The sequence below is a fragment of the Myotis brandtii genome, unplaced genomic scaffold, assembly GCF_000412655.1.
Source record: "Myotis brandtii unplaced genomic scaffold, ASM41265v1 scaffold1373, whole genome shotgun sequence".
Taxonomy (NCBI): Eukaryota; Metazoa; Chordata; class Mammalia; order Chiroptera; family Vespertilionidae; genus Myotis; species Myotis brandtii.
In genome coordinates this window covers 114,904-135,650 of record NW_005354889.1, presented here as the reverse complement: position 1 = coordinate 135,650, position 20,747 = coordinate 114,904, and the positions used below count along the sequence as shown (strand labels likewise).

General features: G+C 49.3%; 1 protein-coding gene across 4 annotated transcripts in view; it reads left to right on the top strand.

Annotated features, from left to right (window-relative positions):
- ACTN4 (actinin, alpha 4) overlaps positions 1-20,747 on the top strand; it is a 79,399-nt gene that overhangs the window by 33,740 nt on the left and 24,912 nt on the right. For all 4 annotated transcript variants that reach the window (XM_005860614.2, XM_014535081.1, XM_005860616.2 and 1 more), the window contains exons 2-4: positions 16,414-16,528; positions 16,770-16,889; positions 20,241-20,327. In XM_005860614.2, coding sequence (XP_005860676.1) covers positions 16,414-16,528; positions 16,770-16,889; positions 20,241-20,327 — 322 coding nt within the window. The remainder of the gene's footprint in view (positions 1-16,413; positions 16,529-16,769; positions 16,890-20,240; positions 20,328-20,747) is intronic.

The following is a 20,747-nucleotide window of genomic DNA, read 5'->3' as shown; positions in this document are numbered from 1 at the left end:
TTTTTTCCCTGCCCTTGACAATCCCCTGGCCTCCCCTACCCCGCAGTGTCTTATGTCCATTGGTTATGCTCATATGCATGCATACAAGTCCTTCAGTTGATCTCTTACCGCCCGCCCCCCTCCCGCCCCTCAACCCTCCCTAGCTTTCCCGCTGTAGTTTGACAGTCTGTTCGAGGCTCTTCTGCCTCTGTATCTATTTTTGTTCATAAGTTTATAATGGTCTTTATTATCCATGAGTGAGTGAGATCATGTGGTGTTTTTCCTTCATTGACTGGCTTATTTCACTTAGCATAATGCTCTCCAGTTCCATCCATGCCATTGCAAATGGTAAGAGTTCCTTCTTTTTTACAGCAGCATAGTATTCCATCGTGTAGATGTACCACAGTTTTCTAATCCATTCATCTACTGATGGGCACTTAGGCTGTTTCCAGATCTTAGCTATGGTGAATTGTGCTGCTGTGAACATATGGGTGCATATATCCTTTCTGATTGGTGTTTCTGGTTTCTTGGGATATGTTCCTAGAAGTGAGATCACAGGGTCAAATGGGAGTTCCATTTTTAGTTTTTTGAGAAAACTCCATACTGTCTTCCATAGTGGCTGCACCAGTCTGCATTCCCACCAGCAGTGCACGAGTGTTCCTTTTTCTCCACATCCTCTCCAGCCCTTGTTGTTTGTGGATTTGTTGATGATAGCCATTCTGACAGGGGTGAGATGATACCTCATTGTTGTTTTGATTTGCATCTCTCGGATGATTAGCGACTTTGAGCATGTTTTCATATGGCTCAGTGGATAGAGTGTGGGCCTATGGACTGAAAGGTCCCAGGTTCGATTCCGGTCAAGGGCATGTACCTTGGTTGTGGGCACAACCCCAGTAGGGGGTGTGCAGGAGGCAGTTGATCGATGTTTCTAACTCTATCCCTCTCCCTTCCTCTCTGTAAAAAATCAATAAAATATTTTTTAAAAAAAGAAGAAGAAGAAAGGAGCCACAGCCATTTGGAATTGATTTGGCATGGAGGATTTAAAATTTAAAGCAACGATATTTTTCAATAGCACAACTTCTTTAAGTTGACTCTCATGTAATAAAATAGATTAAATATAAAATAGATTTAAAAAGAGCTGCTAAATTTGGAAAAGAAAGAAAACAAAAAGAGCTGCTGAGGTTAAATTTGAGTAGGGGCACCTACTCTTACCCCTGGCACCCCTCAAGAACACTCTTTTGGGAATGCTGTTTGAAAATCACTCCTTAGTATAATTTCCACTTCACTGAAGGAAGTGTTCCATCCACAGTTATTGCCCTTGAAGTGTCCTCTGGTTCACTCTCAGGCCTATGTGTTTTTTGAAGAAGATGGGATGGGGTCCTGGGTCTGCCCATTGGATGTGTCTTCATGCTATGGGGCCTTCTGGTTCTGTGTGTATATGTGTATGTGTGTGGGGGGAGGGGGGCGCGGGGGGTGTGCTTTGACAAAGGACAGCAAGTCCTAGCAGCTCTGCCTTCAGAGTTTTCTCCTTCACTGCTGTAGCCCTGCCATCCACATGGCCTCCGGGGTTATCTTCCCACACCATAAATCTGGTCATATTAACTCCCCCTGTGAGACCCTCCAAAGCAGTGGTTCTCAACCTTCTGGCCCTTTAAATACAGTTCCTCATGTTGTGACCCAACCATAAAATTATTTTCGTTGCTACTTCATACCTGTAATGTTGCTACTGTTATGAATCGTAATGTAAACATCTGATATGCAGGATGGTCTTAGGCGACCCCTGTGAAAGGGTCGTTCGACCGCCAAAGGGGTCGCGACTCACAGGTTGAGAACCGCTGCTCCAAAGGCTTCCTGTTGGTCACCCTTACCCACACCCCCATGGCCTATAAGGTACAATGTGAATACTCTAATACTCTTCCTCCAGGCCCCCTGGAATAATTAATGTTCCTCCTACTTGTCCGTTGGTTGGCTTTTTCTGTTTGTTCAGGCTCAAATGTCCCATCCATAGAGAGGTCTTCCTTGATTGGCTAAACTTGATTCCCTGCCCGGCTGACCCCCTCCTCTATTTACTTTTTGCCACATTACCCTGTTTTATTGCACCATCACTATCCAATACCTTTTTTTCCTATGTATTTTCTCCTCCACTAGTACGTAAGCTTCATGAGGGCAGGAATGTTTGTCCATTTAATTCTAGTGCTCAGAGTAGTAGGTGGCATGTGGTAGGCACTCAATACATTTTAAAATTGGAATGAATGAATGAATGAAGTTTGGGAGAGGCTCAGAGCAGTGAGTCTTGCCCTTTGCGGGGAGGATGTGTTATGCCAACATTTTGGGCCCAGGATGGGATGACTGGAATCCTGTGAGGCCCAGTCTCTGAACCTCGACAGGACTTGCTGGTCTGTTCCAGCCTGAAATTGATTTCCTTTGGGCCTTGCCTTGAATCTGGCCCTGGGAACAGAAGGAGGTGTCTAAAGCCAGGCCTCCCCTGCCATGTGTGGGGAGAAGAGTGATATAGCCACTTAGCCTAGGAGCCACTGACTTTACCCCACTCTTCTCTAAAGGCACACAATGGCAGTTGGGCTGCACCTTTGCTTTATGAGTCATCGGCAATTAGCCCCACCTGTCATAAATTGTTATTTCCTATTCTTTCAGAGCACCTTTATCTTCTATGCAATCCTGAACGGATTTGATGCAGGATCAGTTAACACGTGGTGTCGAAATCTGTCATTGTGCCCATATAAGGCAAACTCCTCAGGTTTCTTTTTACCTTGGCAGAATTACAGGAATGTCAAGGTAACTAGGACACCTCAGCATAGCTCTGATTCTCACTGGGTCACCTGACTTGTCCTTCTCCCATGACTCACCCTGCAGCCCAGCACTAGGCCTGCTGAGTTTATGGTGGTTGGAATTGGCCAAGGGCCTCCTGGGTAGCAATTGGTTTTATATCTTCCATAGAGTGAATCAGATGAGAGAAACTATGTGAGGTAACTCACAGGGACTTGACAGGGAAAGAAACAGAAATGGAAAGCAACCTTGGCCAGAGTTGAGGTTAATTAGGAGATGAAGTAGGTCCCAGCTCTGACACCTACCAGCTCTGTGTCCATGGGCAGATCGCTTCAGCATTTGGAGCCTTATCTGTAAAATGTAGAGCACTCAGAACAAATCCTGGTACACAGAAAGTGCTCAATAAATGAGTCATTTGTACAATTAGGGTAAGCCCTACCCCACCCATTCAGCCCCTTATAGCTTTAATGGGGCATAGTGAACTGGTACGTTGAGTCCCTCCCTTTAAAACAACCCACACCTTCATGATGGCACCCCATTACAGCCCACCCCCCATACACAGAGGCAGACACTCCTTTGTTGTTACAGAGCCAGAGTCAGAACTGTCCCTGAGAGTGGTGGGGGCCCCTTTCTCCTCTGACCTCACACTGTTCTTGGAAACAGCCACTCCTTATGACTCCTGTATGGTTTGGCCAGGCCTTAGTGCCAGCCCCAGGAAGGCCTGTAGGTAGGGCGAGCCAGGGTGAGAGTCTAGCCTTGTCATTCTGCCAGGGCAAATGGTTTCACTATTTTTAATGGAGCAATTATGAGTCAGAGGTTTCAGTCTCTCTTTATTGGTTCCTCCCAATCCTATAATTACTCTTTGGCTATAGAACCTTATTTTGTTTTTAAGATTCTCCCAAAATACTATTAATATTGTCCATCTCATGTGTCCAAGGGGTCTAAGATGGAGTTAATATGACAAAGAAAAAACAAAACAAAAAACCTCAAATCCAGAATGATTTCTTAAACCACAAAAACTGTGCCCCCAACACCATCCTAGTGCCATGCCAGGAAGTAGAGCTACACGAGGCCAAGGGTAAGAATAGGTAACTCTGAACACCACTAGTTACTTCTTGGCAAACTCCAGACTCCAAGCCAGGAATTTCTGGTCTGAGGCACCTCCCAGATTGACTGATGGGTTCATTCACTCCCTCATCCAGTACTCCCTGAGCCCTGCTTGCTGCCAGCCCCAAAGAGGAGCTGCACTGAACCTCGGCAAAGGGCAGGCTGGCTGACAAGTACCCAGCATCTCTGTGGGCCCCCTGCCAGTGCTGGTCCACTCAGAGATGAGAGGAATTGATCATGCAGATAAATGCCCTATATTCTCTTGGCCTCCAAACTCACCCTGCTTCTCAAAGGGATCATCTTACACCCAGGTTCTCAGAGTGGGAAGCCAGTGGGTCACCAGAGTATATGTGAAACAAGGGCATGTCTGTGAGCACTGCACAGTTTCCCCCAGTGTGTCAAGAGCACACTTTTCCAGACCAACCTGCCTCATCCTAGCCATGGTGCCCACCCCAAGCACATTTCCTTGCTTTCACTGGAGCAGGAGAAAGTTTCTCACCAGGTAGGCAGACCATGGAATCAGATCATCCCAAAACAGGAAAAAAACATCAGCAAGGAGGAGTTTTAGTTGTCAAAGGTGAAACCCACTCAGCTTGGCATAATTGCCCTTCCACCAACCAGCAAGGCTCAATTATAGATCTTGTAAATTCCAGCAGAAAAAAACAACTGTCTGCTAGAAGGTGAACAGAGGGAGCAATAGGAGTATTTGCCCTGCCTTCAGATGCCCCTAGCCTGCAGCAGTCTTTGCACCTCTCAGTTTTGTTGGGGAGTTCCCAAGGTGGTCCCAGTAGCCCAGGGCAGAAGTAGCCCTTGCCTGAAGAGTCTCATCAATTGCCCCTTCTGACTTCTCCTCAAATGCCAAATTCCCATTATCTGGATGAACAAGTCATGGGAGGATTTGTCCAAACTAAAACTGGACCCTCTTAGACACCTGTTAGGATTCTAAGCCAAGCAGTCTCACGACCAGAATTGGCTCTCTCCGGTATCGTTTTGAAGGATCAGAGTTTAAACCAGACGATCTTTAATCTCCCTTCCCACCCCGAAACCTGAGCTCAGCTATAAGCCATTGACAGTAAATGGGGTTTTTGTAGTTCAGACTCCCTGTTCTGCAGGTGAAGGGCTCTGTGCCCAATCCATTTGCAGCAAAATGCCAGACAGGGCCAGAGGAAGCGGAGGGCAGGTCCCTAGCCTCTGCTGCTGCCCTAATTTAAAAATTGCCCTTTGGGAGTGGACGTTTTCTCTTTTAAAGGTAGCTATTTCAGGGTAGACCTCACCCATCTCCTCTTCCTGCCAAAAAGCTCTCCTTTAAGACCTGAGTACTGCCTCTGACCTCTACCCTGTGGGTCCCACCTGCCTTTAGTTCAGGCACTTATCTCTCTGTGGACTTTTATCTCTCTGTGGACTCTGTACAGGGTGGCAGGGGCCAGGCTCTTCCCCCTTGGGGAGGACCCAGTTCTGTGGCATCTAATCTCAGTAGCTTTGGGTTGGATGGTTGGTTAAGACAAGATGAGACTGGGGCACCGCCTTACCCTGGGCTCCCTATCCCTTGCTTCTCTGGTCTTTTAGTATCCAGGGTCCAATGCAGTCTAACAAATCCAGTGGTAAGAACTCCCTGGTTCTACCTGGGCCCTAGATCCCTCAATTGTAGGATGAGGGGGTTAGATTAGAGTGGGTGGTTCTCAACCCCAGCCACATGCTAGGCTCACTTGGTAAGGTTTTTTTAAAAAATATATTTTTATTTATTTTAGAGAGGATGGGAGAGGGAGAGAGAGATAGAAACATCAGTGATGAGAGAGAATCATTGATTGGCTGCCTCCTGCACACCCCACACTGGGGATCGAGCCCGCAACCCAGGTATGTACCCTTGACCAGAATCAAACCTGGGACCCTTCAGTCCAGGTGACACTCTATCCACTGAGCCAAACTGGCTAGGGTACACTTGGTAAGTTTTGTAAAATATCATTGTGTAGGACCCACCTTCAGGAAATCGAATTCATTTGGCCTGGGGTGAAGGTTAGGCATTTTTAAGAAGCCCCTAGGTCCCATACATTTATTGTCAGTTCACTTTCAATAAGAATGAAAAACATATTCAATGGGACCACCTTGGGAACCCCCGAACAAAACTGAGAGGTGCAAAGAATGCTGCAGGCTAGGGGCATCTGGAGGCAGGGCAGATACTCCCATTGCTCCCTCTGTTCACCTTCTCTCAGCACTATTTCAGTAAATAGTGCTAAGAGAACCAGATATCCACATACAAAGAATGGAGTTGAACCCCTAGTTCACAACATATACAAAAAACTCCAGCTGGATCAAAGACCAAAATGTAAGAGCTAAAACCATAAAATTTAGAAGAAAACATAGGCATAGATCATAACCCTGGGATTAGGTGATGGCTTATTCCATAGGACACCAAAAGCATAAGCTACTGAAGAAAAATATTTAAAATGGAAAATAATCTAGAGGGGTCTGGCTTCACCAACTGCAGCTCTAATACTGAGGCACCTTCCTGTCCAGGAATCATATAGTAATGAAGGTATCTACTGATTACTCACTCTCTGCTAGGCTATGTGATAAACTAGTGTTTTCTCTACCTTATCCTATTGAGGGCTCACATGGTATCTTTTTTTTTTTAAATATATTTTATTGATTTTTTACAGAGAGGAAGGGAAAGGGATAGAGAGTTAGAAACATCGATGAGAGAGAACCATCGATCAGCTGCCTCCTGCACATCCCCCACTGGGGATGTGCCCGCAACCAAGGTACATGCCCTTGACCAGAATCGAACCTGGGACCTTTCAGTCCACAGGCCGACGCTCTAATCCACTAAGCCAAACCAGTCAGGGCTCACATGGTATCTTTATACTCATTTTACAAAGGAGGAAACTGAAGCTTAGAGAGGTGAAATTTGTTTTCTGAGGCCACACACAATAAGTGGAGAAGTAAGGATTTGAACCCGCATTTATTAAGATCCAAGAGCCCTTGCTCTGGAGCTCTGTGTCACATTGTTCCTTCCTCAGCCTGCCTCCTTCCAGCCGAGCCACTTCTACCCCACCATCTGGGCCCAGCCCTTAAACCAGGGTATCTGCAAGTTCAGGGACCTCAGGTGCCTAAGCAAACGGCTGCTGAGGGAGTGGCAGGCCGAGAGCCCTGTCTTCCCTGGCTTGTTTTTGGAATAGCTCCAGCTCCAGGATTGCTCCTGAAAGCAAGCAGTTTTATCCCTAAGTAGGGACCCTCACCAGTACAAAATGGGATTAGAAACTATGGGGTCATAAATGAGTAGACACGAGAAGCCCCAATACCATTCTATTTATTCTAGCATTTACTGAGCACCTACTGTATGCAAGTTAGTGGAGTCCTGCAGCAAAAAAGATCCCACTCTCGTGGAGCTTGTATTACATTTGGTGAGGAGACTGGTTATGGACAAAGAACATAATTTCTTTTTTTTAAAAAATATGTTGGAGTGACATTGGTCAACCTGAACATATAGGTTTCAGGTACAGTTTTCTATGTTACAAGATCTGTATATTGCATGATGTTCTCACTACTCAAAGTCAAATCAGAACATCATTTCTGATAGTAACAAATACAGAGAGTAAGATAAAACAAGAGTAAAGTAATTCCGTGGTAGAGATATTAAGTCAGGGAAAGCCTCCTAGGATGATGGCCTCTGAGGGAAGTCCTGAGTGATAAGAAAGGAACAGTCCTATTAGGAGCTAGAATAAAGCCTTAGACCAGTGTTCCTCATGAGAAAGGGACTACACTCCAAAATCGTCCTTTACAGCAATGACATGCATGCTTTCTGGTGCCTCGCAGGGGATTGGCTGAGGTGGAAACATTGGCTACGGGATGGGAACAGAGGGGAAAGGGCTGGTTTATTGGATGGACACGCAGGACCTTTGGAATGCTTGCTATTCCACTCGGTATTTATACCTCTCCTCCAACTGGGAAATCAGAGATTTTTCATGTAGGCTGAGAAGACTCCGAATAAGGCAACGTGAGGCCGGCACAAAAGAAGCATTCCATACTCCCTGTAACTGCTTTCAAATTAGCTTATGTTGTCATGGGACAGGCACATACAGCATGCCCACTCTGCCCCGGCTAGATATGCATTTGTGTCCCCACACCACAGTACCCATGCTGGCAGGGCTGACCGAGTCTCCTGTTGCTGTAACCCACTTAAATTGTGGCCATGTTGTCATGATTAGTTCATTTTCTGTCTCTCAACCTGGTCTCTTGTTTCTTCTCCTGTGGATCTGGTGAAGGCAATGGATCTTCAAACAAGTGCTTACATGTACCATCTCAAGACCATTCCAGAGGCTTCACAGACACCCTGGACAGATCCATGCAGATACTGCCAGAATAATCACCTTTTTGCTTGGGCCCCTGGTAACCCAGATTCCAGAAGGCTTAGCCTTTGGGCCCTGAAAGCACTTTTATAGCTAGCGATGAAGCCCAGGGCCAGGGGAGCAGTCTCTGCTTTCAGAACTGAAAAGGTGCTCTGAGGTCTGGCAGTAGCCTGGCAGATGGACAATAAGAAGGGTGGGTGCCTATCCTAGGAATAAATAGCTCTCTTTCCCCTATGTCCAAGCCCCAGGCATCCTTCCTGAGGACCTAGGGAAGCAGGAACTATGGGCAGTGTCAGAGGCCACAGCAGGCAAGGTGGGAGTTTAAGAGGTGCAACTGCACCCTCCCCTTCAAAGCAGCTAATGCCCCAGCAGAGCAGCAGGCCCTACATGGTATAGCAGAGATGAGGTTTAAAAAGTAGCACCATAGGAACACACTTGGGGGAGTGTGCTGTGTCCAGTTCCAGTAAGCCTGGGCCTGGGGGAAAGACATGCAGCTGTTCCTGGGGCAGCAATTGGCCTGTGACCTCCTGCTTAAAGAGGTTCATGGTGTACACAGCGGGGCAGTGAACAGGTTTTTCGAAAATCTTGGAGTCAGCAGAATCCACATGTGAGCCTCTGCTGGGCGGGCAGGAATAGTGCAGCCTCTGACGCTGATCCAGGAGCTCTTCTTTGCTAATAATCAAAAGCCAGCATGCTTGCCTCAGCCTGGAGCGGGGGCTGTTTCTAGGTCAAAACTGACTTTGCAAAAGAGTCCCTTCATTCTGGGCTTAAAAAAATGTTGTGTAGCAGGAAGTCATTGCATTGGGGGGAAAAGAGAAGAAAAGCTTTTTAGCTGGATCAGCTGCATCCCACCAGGATCCTTCTTGCACTTTCCATCCCTCTGCCCTTTGGAACGCCACTGGATTGCCAGTGTCTTTCAAATGTTTGTTTCTTGCTCAGTAACAACCACCACCCCCCCACCCCCCACCCCCAGCATAGAGAGAGAGGGTTTACCTCTTTGGGTTGGGAGAGGGAGTCATCCACGAATGGCTCATTAAAGCCCACTGCTGCCACATTCCTGGCTGCTTAGGTCACCTCTCGAACAATATCCATCATTCATTTACCCAGCCACCCCACATCCTGCTGCTGGGAGGGGTCCCTGTGACACAGGAAGGACTTTATGACCAGCCATGCCAGGCCACCTCTCCCTCCCCCTTCATATTGAGTGACAAAGCAGAAACAGCTCTGGGGCCCCTCTGAAACCTGCTTTCCTGGGTGCACCATGGAGCCTCAGCATAGGGAGTGGTAACAGTGGATCCCAATGGAACCAAAAGCTCGTCTTTCTTCTTTTACCCCTCCCTCTCCTCCACTATACCCAGTGCTATTTTAGCAACTAGAGAAGAATCTCTAACAGGCTGCCAGTGTGCAGAGGCAAGTTTGGGAGGCTCTTTGTGGTTTTGTTCACGTGTGTTCTGAAAGACAGACGAGTCCACATCCTTCCTCCCTAGATAGGTCTAGGGCTGGGTGCAAGCTCCCTTCATGGGATGACAGGGACAGACTTGGAACAGCAGGGCCACCATTGGCATTGTGCCTGCCTCACACACTGGGCCCAGGCCATCTTCTAAAAAGCATGCCAAATTTTGGAGCCACAGTCTTGCCTGCCTGCCTGACTTTGTGAGCTCACCTCCAGCTCTGGGACTGAGGTAGGGCTGGAGCTTTTGCTGACTTGGTTCTGCTCGCTCTGCTTTGCCCATCTGGTACCTGGCATTCTACTCAAAACATTGTGGAATGAGTGACTACCCCATGTTTGTGCTGATTAGCTGTGTGACCCTCAGCAAGTCACTTAACCTCTCTCTGTCTCAGTCTCCTCTTAAAATGGAGATGATAATCTCTCACATGATCATGAGGTTGGAGGTTTTAAAGAGTTACTGTGTGTAAATGGAAAGAACTAGCAATGAACCGTTATTGCGTAGTTACCTTTAGCATGCTCTCCCCATCAGAATGTAAATTCTGTGTCTGTTTTGCTTCCTCCTATATAGCAAGTACCTAGTAGGAGTTCCAAGTCAGGATTTGTCAGTCAAGTGAATACATTGAGTGCCTCTTAGGTGGGGACATGGCCAAAAGTCAGTCAGTGCTGCCCCTGGAAAATGACCCTTGACAGTAAAACACAGATGAGCTCGATGCTCTTGCCTTCCCCTCCTCCCAACAGAGGCCGGTACCTTTGGGCCCTCCCAAATGAAATTGACATCTTGAGCTGGCATTGCCAACATGGCTCCTCTGCCTTTCTCCTGCAAGTTTCTCTCAGAGCTCTCTACCCTCTTTTCCACACTGACCCTTGCCCCCTTCAGCTTAATACCGTGCAACAGCAGCCAGCATGACCTTTTGAAGGCCCCATGAGGTTGGTCTGCCCGCCTCCTGGCACATCTTACTCCCCTCACTCCTTTCTTCTTGAAACATGCTATTTCACCTGTTGTTCCCATTATCTGGAAAGTCTCCCTTACATTTGTATTACTAACTCATTCTCAGTCAGATCAGAGTTGGAGAATCACCTCCTTAGGGAAACTTCCCATGTCTACCCTGCCACTACATCAGGAGTTGTACCCCAGCACATGGAACCCTCTCTTTAGCTCCCTTTCCAGTGGTGAGAGAGAGGAGAACAGGTGCAACATAATACACCAGGGCCTGGCCTCTGGAGCTTAGTACCTGGCTTTAAATCCAGCTCTAGAACTTGCCAGGTGTGTAACTACCTGTGGGCAAGTCACATCACCTCTTACCAGTGGTTCTCAACCTTCTGGCCCTTTAAATACAGTTCCTCATGTTGTGACCCAACCATAAAATTATTTTCGTTGCTACTTCATAACTGTAATGTTGCTACTGTTATGAATCGTAATGTAAATATCTGATATGCAGGATAGTCTTAGGCGACCCCTGTGAAAGGGTCATTCGACCGCCAAAGGGGTCGCGACCCACAGGTTGAGAACTGCTGTCGTAGACCCTTGTCTTATTTGTAGAATAGGACAGTAATAGCACTGACCTTAGAAGATAGTTCTGAGGATGACAAATTGCCTAGAACAGTGCTTGGCACATAGTTAGCTCTATAGGAGCATCTGCTACGGTTGTTACTGTTATCACTTTTCTTTCTGTACCGAGTATTTGCTTGATTAATGATATCCTCTCCCTCATCAGACTGGGAACTCCATAGAGTGCAGTCTGTGTCTGCTTTGGCTCACTATGTACTCGGTGCAGGGCCTGGCCTTGGGTTGACACTCAGCAAATGCTTGTTGAGGAATGGATGTGTACCAACCCCGCAGTGGCCTGGGGCGTGGGAGCAGGTGGGACCTGCTGTCAGTCAGACTGAGAATTTTGCATAGCTGAATTTTGCTCATGAGGCCTCCATCTGTAGAAACTGCCCCTCGGCACTATCCACTCCACACAAATTAGTCTAAATCCAGGTAGGAAGAGTGTATAAGCAGAATGCTATTTTTGTAACCAACTAGAAAAAGCTATAAATTTTTAATATCCTATTTGAATTCCAGCTCCTATTCACCAGTCATACTGCACGGAAAAGTGACCTTCTGCAGTTCCCTGAAGATGGCCTCACAAGGTCATGCTATCCTTGCTCAGAGCTCAGGGCTCCATGAGCCTCCAGTGTCAGTAGACGCCTCTCAACTTTCAGGAGAGAAAACAGTGCCAAGCAGGGCATGGATTGGGGCGGGGGAAGCCTGTGGGTGGAGTTCCGTTTTGTGTCTGTCAGGTTCAGGAGGGAGTTCTTCCTACTCACCACCTAGGCCAGGTAAGTGGATATTCTCCCCATGCACCTGCTCAATGTTCTGCTTGGGACTCTGCCTGCCTCTAGCCAGGGAGACAGAAGTACATGGCAGAGTTACCACTTATTTAAAAATAGATCTTTCTTGACATGTATGTAGCACTGAGTACTTAATTTGTGCCAGGCACAGTCCTAAGTGGTTTACTTGCATTATTATGTCTGATCTTCATTTAAATGAAGAGATTATTATCTTTATTTCATCAACAAGGAAGCCAAGGCTCATTGCTTGCCCAAGGTTACACTTTTGGCAGATTGCCTCAATGGCAGAGACAAGATTTGAACCCAGGTCTGTGTGAGTCCTAAGCCAGAGCACTTGCTTACTGCTCAGAGAAGATGAGCAAAGGGCAGAGATGGGACATGTGTTTGGAGATGGGTAGTACCGTGACCTTGTGAGGAAAGATGGTGTGAACCGAACAAGGCAAGATTGTTCAAAGCCTCCACAGGTTGGGGTGCATCTTGAGAGGATCTCCTGCAATCTTGTTTCCATTTCAAACCATGGGGGTGGGGTAAGGGTCTTTGCAGAGAGGGAGGCAGCAGTGTGGATATGTGTGCTCACACAGTTCAAATGGCACTTTATTTACTACTAGGGGCCCAGTGCACGAATTTGTGCACCTTGAACTGTGGGCTGCGAGGCTGCAGTGGGCACAGAGGCGGGTCTCGGCCCATCCTCTGCGCCCCTACCTAGCCCCTCCTGCTGCGGCCCCTGGTCTTCTGTCTGCTGGCAGCACCCACTGCTGCTTGCACCCACTGATGGTGCCAAGCGATTGGGGCCGGCGCCAGCAGCAGGTGCAAGTGGCGGCTGCTGCCCCAGTTGCCCCTCAGGAACAAGGGGAGGTGGAGAAGCCCTCAGGGATGATTGGGGCCGGCAGCCGCCACTTGCACCTGCTAATGGCGCCGAGCAATAGGGACTGGTGCTGGGCACTTGCAATGGGTGCGAGCAGTGGCTCCAGTGCCAGCAGCAGGTGTGATTGCCAGGCGGGATCGTGGCATGTGGGAGCAAAGAATTTTCAGTAACCACCGGAGGCTGGCCCCGATGACAGCAACAGGTGCCCCGCCTTGGTCTGGCACCCCTGCTCACTTGCTCCACCATCTCGCTGTGGTCGACACCTGCCATGTTTCGCGCTGCTCCCTGGTGTTCACGCACATCATAGCGACCTTCCGTCGTTCAGTCCATTTGCATATTAGGGTTTTATATAGGTAGATTTTTTTTTTAAAATCCTCACCCTAGAACATGCTCAGAGAAAGGAAGGGAGGGGGGGTGGGGGGGGGAGAGCCCACAACCCAGGTATGTGCCCTGACCGGGAATTAAACCAGCAACCTTTCGGTGTGCAGGACACGCTCCAACCAACTGAGCCATACTGGCCAGGCTCATCTGGCACTTCATGCTAACCCTGTGTAAGAGGCTTTAAAGCATACTCCCCCCCCCCCCCCCCATTTAATCTTGCAACAACTACAGGAGGTAGGTTCTGGTAAGTTTATCCTATAGAGAAGGAAAATCAGGTATAATAGGTCAAGTCACTTGATTGGAAACACAGAACAAGTAAGCTGAGGAGCTGGCATTTAAACCCAGACTTGTGCCCCTTCAGAGCATGCAAGTATAATCCAGGCAGTGGAGCTGCCATTGAGACACTTGCTCAGCCATGCTTGCAGACCAGGTGCCTAGATCTTGGCCTCAGCAGCAGCAGAACACCAATAAAGCTTGCCCTCTGGGAACTGCCCTCTTGCATCCTCTCAGCCGTGAGATGTGATTGGCCACTTTACTGCCCAACAGCATCTATCAGGCACATGCAAGATCAGAGGCTCAGCATCCCCTTCTCATTTCCTGCCCTAGCCCCGCCTGCTACTGCCCTTGGCTTTACAGGTCAGCTGAGTTCCACGTGTACTCGCTGCCCACCACTGAGACCAGCTGTGCTTTGGGCATTATACAAATATGTGAGATGTGAGGGGTAATTCCTACCCCATGGGAGTGTGCACATGTGCACGGAACCTCCGGTGAGATCCAGACGAGGAGGAGGCTGTCAGAGAGATGCTGAGGGCTGTGTACCAATGAGGGCTGGCAGGGCACAGGGAAAGTACTCTGTGGAGGAGGCAGGCAGGATTTCAGGAGAGGCACAGGGACGTATTGAGAACATTTTTTGAGCACCTGCTATGCGCTCTACAGGCATTGTCACCTTGAATCCTCACACTGGCTGTGACCCCAGTGCCATCTTCATCATCACGTTACAGATGAGGAAGCAGATGCTAGGATGGGTAACTTGCCCACATGAGAGGTGTAACCAGCATTCTAGCCCTGGTTTGTCTGAATTCAGAATTGTATAGGGCAACCGTGGGCAAACGGTTTGAAATGAATAAAACTAAAAAAAAAAAAAAGACCGTACCCTTTTATGTAATGATGTTTACTTTGAATTTATATTAGTTCACACAAACACTCCATCCATGCTTTCGTTCCGGCCCTCTGGTCCAGTTTAAGAACCCATTGTGGCCCTCGAGTCAAAAAGTTTGCCCACCCCTGGTATAGGGGCAGTGTGGGAAATTTGGTAGGGAAGGCAAATTCATACATTCCTTAATGAGAACCTGCTTGGTGGCCAGAGCTCAAAGTAGCTCACGGCTGTGGGAGGCAGGAGACAATGCATAATTGTTGAGAGATCAGACACAGAGGAGGGGACATCCAGGTCAGAATCTGGTCAGAGCAAGCAAGTTGGTGCAGGCACCCCCCGAGGAGCTGCCTTTCAGGCTGATTTGAGGAAAAGGCAGTTGCTGGCTAAGGTGAGGCAGGAACAAGGCAATGAGAACAGCCTCAAACAGGAAGGGGCTTTCTGTCTCCTAGGCGGAGGAATTCATAGTTGTAAGAGGCAGGCGGGGGAGTCCTGGGCCACCAGCAGTCCATCCCATCCTGTCCCATGCCCTCCCCTCCCTGCACTCAGGTTTGGAAGGAAACCTCTTGTGGTCCCCATTGTAGTACAGCATGTTAATTAGGCAGCTTCTTTGTCTGGGAATGACCCTGTGTTGAGTCTCTGAATGAGCAGGACTGGTGGCATTATCAGAACACATAGTGTTTGGCCAGAGGCTCCTTGGAAGCCCCTCACCCCCACGTGGCCTCTGCCTGTGCCTGTACCTGGGCACGGAGTGTGTGCTCTTGCACATTCCTGGCTGTCTGCCCACGTGCACACTGACCCCTGCAGAATGAAGAGGGTAGAGATTCCTATGAGAAACTGGGTGGGGCTTTTCCAAGACCCTGCTTTGGGAGGCTGAGTGGGCCGGTTTCCCAGAAGGAGTCTGGGCATGTCCACCTTAACTGGTGTGACATGCTTCCCTGGCGCTGACATCTGATAACATGCCCCAACCAGCAGGGGGCTGAGTGGCTGGCCACCACCAGAAGGCCAAGTGCCTTGTATTTGGGTGTTCTGTGTTCAGGTTTGGGCTTCTTGTCTATGGCCCTCTTTACCTGAAAACTCCCTTTCACCTTCCAGCATCCTCATGCCCACTGATCCTCAGAAACTTCCTCCTCAGAAACAGTTGTTTGACTGGGGAAGGAGGAGGCCTGCCTCCCACTTGCCTGGCATCCCTCTCTAAGATACATTGATCTTAAGATTTGGAAGGGTGGGATGTGGAATGTTCCCCAGGGAATAGAGGACATGTGGCCGATAGGAAAGCAAACTGTGAGGACGTGCACAGGGGAGGTGCTTGCTGGTAGGCCACTCAAAGCTCCCAAGGGACACTAACATAAGGAAACCTTGAATTTATAGGAGGCTTTACTTTTCCAGCTGTCTTCCTGTCCCAGGTCATCTCTGTGCCAGAGATGGGGAAGTGGCTGCCCAAGCTTCTACAGGGCAGGTGGGTGGAGGCAGTACTAGCTGGTGCTTGTGATCTGGCCAGTCCACTGGATGAATGAGGGCTGGCCGTGTCTGCCCAAGAGAACATAGCTCCACAGCAGCGGTCGCCAACCGGTAGTCTGCGGACCACTGGTGGTCCACGAGGTCCGAAAGGTTGGCGGCCGCTGCTCTACAGGAGCAGGGCCCCTGCCTCTTGTTTTCACACTTGGGCCTGGTACTTAGTCAGATAGGTTTGTGTGATTGAACAAGCAAACCACAGGTTGTGGCACCTCTGTCTGCTACCTGTGCTAGGCTTAGGATGTCTCGGAGAGGGCACTTGTTCCAAGGGTGGCAGACTTAGGTCCAATCTATGCTCTGCCACTTTTCACCTAGGTGTTTGTGCAGTGGGTCTGTTAATTACCCTGAGCCTCAGTTTCCTCAGATCAACCTGCTAAGTTGTTGTAATAATTAGAAACAGTATATATAAAGGGTGAAGCCCAGGACTATGGCCCAGCCCTTTTGCTAGAAGCCCCAACAGCCATGCTGACCCTCCTGGCCACTCTCTGCTTTGCTTCCCTAGACCTTCACAGCCTGGTGCAATTCCCACCTGCGGAAGGCTGGCACGCAGATCGAGAACATCGACGAGGACTTTCGAGATGGGCTCAAGCTCATGCTCCTCCTGGAGGTCATCTCAGGTGAGACTCCTCTCTCATGAAGCACACCCCACCTGGAACCGGGTACCTGTCACAGCAGGCCCCAGGACATGGCCCACCCCATCTGTCCTGTTGCTGCTGGGAAAAGTAGCAAGTTGCTATATGGCTGAAGTAGCAGTGTGTCTGAGCATAGGCCTTTGGGATGGGCCCAGAGTGCTGTGGCAGCCCGTTCTGTGGCAGCAATGGGACCCTAGAGCTTTTCTTTTTTTCTCTTCTTTCTCAGGTGAGCGGTTACCTAAGCCAGAGCGGGGCAAGATGAGAGTGCACAAAATCAACAATGTGAACAAAGCACTGGATTTCATTGCTAGCAAAGGAGTCAAGCTGGTCTCCATCGGGGCAGAAGGTGAGCTTGGATTGGGCAGCTCAGTTTCTGACCTCTGCCTCAGAAGTTGTGCTGATGGTAGAACACTGGGTGTGCTTAAAGCCCCGATATATCCTCAACAGTGACCACAGTGATTGCCTCAATGTGACATTGGGCCCACAAATTTCCCCTCCCCTCCCACAGAATAATCCAGTCCAAGACCGAGGAATCTAGTGCCCCTGATCACGCAGGGCAGGCTTCCTCTGCAGGGAGAGGAATGGCTTTGACTTGTACCCTGGGGACACTGACAGACAAGTGACATGGCATCTCTCTGTGCCAGGAGCACATTTGCCCTTAGGCCCTGCCTGGTATCTGTGGGCAGGAGGGGATGCAGAAGGTAGAAGGGCACTCGAGGCCCAGTGTCAGTGCACTGGGGCAGGGAGTGCAAGCCCAAAGGTCAATGACCAGACTTTGCTGGCTACGTGGCCTGGGAGAATTTGTCCTCTGACTGATTACCCAGGATCCTTCTATGCCCCATGGGGATTCTCAGGACTGTAACTTTCTACTTCAAGCCCTCCTACTAGAGCAACAACGTGCTGTCCCTCTAGCAGCGGGTTCTTGTCTTGTGGTCACAGGCACTTTTGGAGACTAGGTGAAGCCTGATGGAGTTCAGCTGCTCCCCATCAGCCTAGCCCTAAGTTCTCATTAGTCAGAGCAGTTTCCCTATGCACAACATCCATGTTGTCCCAGCATTTCAAAAAACAAAGAAAACTAATTGCCATTAGTGACAGTACTCTGAGAGTTTGGCCAAGACTCTAGGCTAGAGTGCCTGTAGAGAGTTCCAAGGCTTCCCCTGCCCCTGCTGCCCTGGGACCTCTCCAGAGAGGGGTGCCAAGCCTTAGATACCACAGTTGGAGTAGTTGGTGTTTGTTTAAAAAAAATCAAAGCCCAAAGATTTAATTAGGCCCTGAGATTTTCTGTCCTTGCATGGATCTTTCCTCCTGGCTGCACTCCAGTCTTCTGCTTCTCACAGCTGCATTTATTTTGCTCAAATTCTATTTTGTAAATACAGAAGGGGTTAGAGGAGAGGCCCGTGGCAGTCATCAGTTTTCATTTGGAGAAAAACTCAGGCTAAAAATGTTCTTTTTTCATGTCCAAATTAGTTCACTCCCAATTTTGTGACCCTCAGGCCTTAGACAAAGCTGTAGAGCAGCCTACTAGGGACATTCCGAGGGCTTTGGGATACCTGAGAACCCCAGCCCCCACACTGCCCTTATCTCCCTGTCCCTCTAAGGATCTACACAGTTGTAGGAACATGGCTTCCTTATGGGGGTTAGAAGAGGGAATGAGTTGGAGGCACAGCTGCAGTTCCGAGAAGCAGCTGGTGGAAGTGTAATGAGAAAAGCCATCTTCTTCCCCTCACAGGAACTCCCTAAGCCCTCCGTGACCAGCTTCCCCATGTAACCAGCTGGGGGTGGGAGCTGTGACCTCCTCTCCAGATTGCCCATCCCCCACCTCTGGGTATCTGGCACTTGGGAGGAATGCAGCTTAGATTTCCTGAATGAATGGCTGCCTTTGCTCCACACTGGGAAGCCTCTGCCTGGTTTCAGAGTCTGGGCTTCTTGGCCTGGGAAAGGGCCTGCAGACACTGTGTTCTTCCTCTGCCTCCAGGCTGCAGACTACACATATTTTCTTATCCTGAAACTAAAGCCAAAAGCTATCCTCAGCCATCAGCCCATGGCTTCAATTGGGGAGTTTCCCCACCATTGCCAATAGAGTCCCCACCCCTTTCTCTTGAGTGTGTCCTTGGGGAAGGTTGGGCCCCATCCTGTGGATGACCACGATACCCCCTTTTTAAATCAAGCCCATCCTAGAGTTTTCTGCTCTTGAGGATCCGTGAACAAGATCTCTTGAAGTGTCCTATTCTTCCCACCCTTTCTCCCTGCATCTTGTGTGCCAGGGTGTGTGGGGGCAGAGGACATTTAAAAGACTGCCAAAGGCACTTCTGGCTGATGGGCTCCTCCTGGATGAGGCCACTTGTACTTCTGTCACCCAGCAGTGGGCACATGGTACCCTGAGTGCTGCAGAGATGACTTTCTCTAAGTTGCTGAAGCTAAAGAATGTGTGGTCCAGACCCTTCTCTCTCACTCCCAGACGTTTCAGAGAGAAGTTGGTTTTTGGGTTCTGTGTCCCTACTTTCCTCTTCCTTCAACAACATCATATCTTTCTCAAGGGCCAGGGCCAAATGCTGGGGATGCAGTGGTCACAAAGGCAGACAGTGAACAAGTAAACCAACCAAGAAATACATGGTTCCAATTGGCAGTCAGTATGAGGGGAAGAGCAGGGTGGTGGGGAGAGGGGCCCTGGGATGGGTGCAGGGAGCACCTTTAGACGTGTTCAGGGAAGCCATTTTGAAGAGGTGACAATAAGCAGAGGCTGACAGGATAAGAAGGACTTACCATCTGCGAAAGGGGGTTGAGGGATGCATTTTTGTTGGTGGGTAGAAGGTGTGAGGTCCTTAAAGTAAAAAAGAGCCTGGCTTGCCAAAAGGACACAGCTAAAGAGTGCTGGGGAGGGAGAAGGGCAAAGTCACCCAGGGCAGACCTTGTAAGCTGGGCCTCAGAACACGGGCTTCGTTTGAGGTGTAGGTGAGTGACACAAATCGGATGCAATTTTTAAAGGGACAACCCTAGCTGCTGTGTGGAGGTGGATTGCAGGGGCTGGTGTAGGGCGCAGTGCATCAAGCTCTGGAGGAGACAACAGTGGCTTGGGCAAAGGTGGCAGCATTGGGCTTGGAAGGAAGTGGACAGGTTCTCAACAAACAGTAGTGCAACATGCACCTACTAGTGGGGAGACGTGCCCATAAAGCCTGGAGGTGTCAACAGAGGGCTGGGAGCAAGCTTCGAGGAGGAGCAGTCTTTTAAGCTGGGTCAAGGGAGCCCTGGCTGATTTTGCTCAATGGAAAGAGGGGCGGCCTGCCGACTGAAGGGTTCCAGGTTCGATTCCAGTCAAGGGCACATGCCTGGGTTTCGGGCTTGATCCCCGGTGGGGGGCATGCAGGAGGCAGCTAATCAATGATTCTCTCTCATCATTGATGTTTTTCTATCTCTCCCTCTCCCTTCCTCTCTGAAAGCAATAAAAATATATTAAAAAGAAAAAGAGAGAGAGAATGAGCTGGCGTGAGGGAAAGAGGCTTGCATGGCCAAGGACACATATGTTTAGAGGCTTTTGGACTGTGCTTCCCAAAGTGTTCAGGGGACATCTCCAGTGAGGGTGGTGGAGGGTAGGCCTGGGCAGCTAACTTTAAGTGGGTTGGGAAGGCTGCCCTGGGGATAGGGGGCTCTCAGTCTGGTTTAACAACCTTCTCGCCCTTTGCCCCCTCCCTGCACACAGAGATCGTGGATGGCAACGCAAAGATGACGCTGGGGATGATTTGGACCATCATCCTCAGGTTCGCCATCCAGGACATCTCGGTGGAAGGTAAGAGCCAAGAGTCCTACTGACAGCCAAAAACCACTTTCTCCCTACCCAGGTTCCACCTGAGTTGGGAGAGTTAGATTAGGATTTCGGGCATTTTGTCTTCATGCTTCAAGGCTCATCCCTGTTTCCCAGTGTCACTTACAGGGCCTGGCCATGTGCAGGAGTGGTTAGTGGAGATTCTGGCCCAGGCTGTAGGTGAAGGGATCCCCCTCGAAGCCACCCAACTCTGGTATCCACCCAGAGTACTTTGCTTTCACAGCCTCTGTCTCGGTGGACCCTCACATCACCCTCATGAAGATGGCATGATCAGCTCCAATTTACAGCCGAGGAATCTGAGTCATATAGACATTAGTCAGAGTCAGGCCTGGCCTGGTTCCCCTGAGCGTCAGCGCCTACCTGTTTCCACTCTCCGACTTTTGC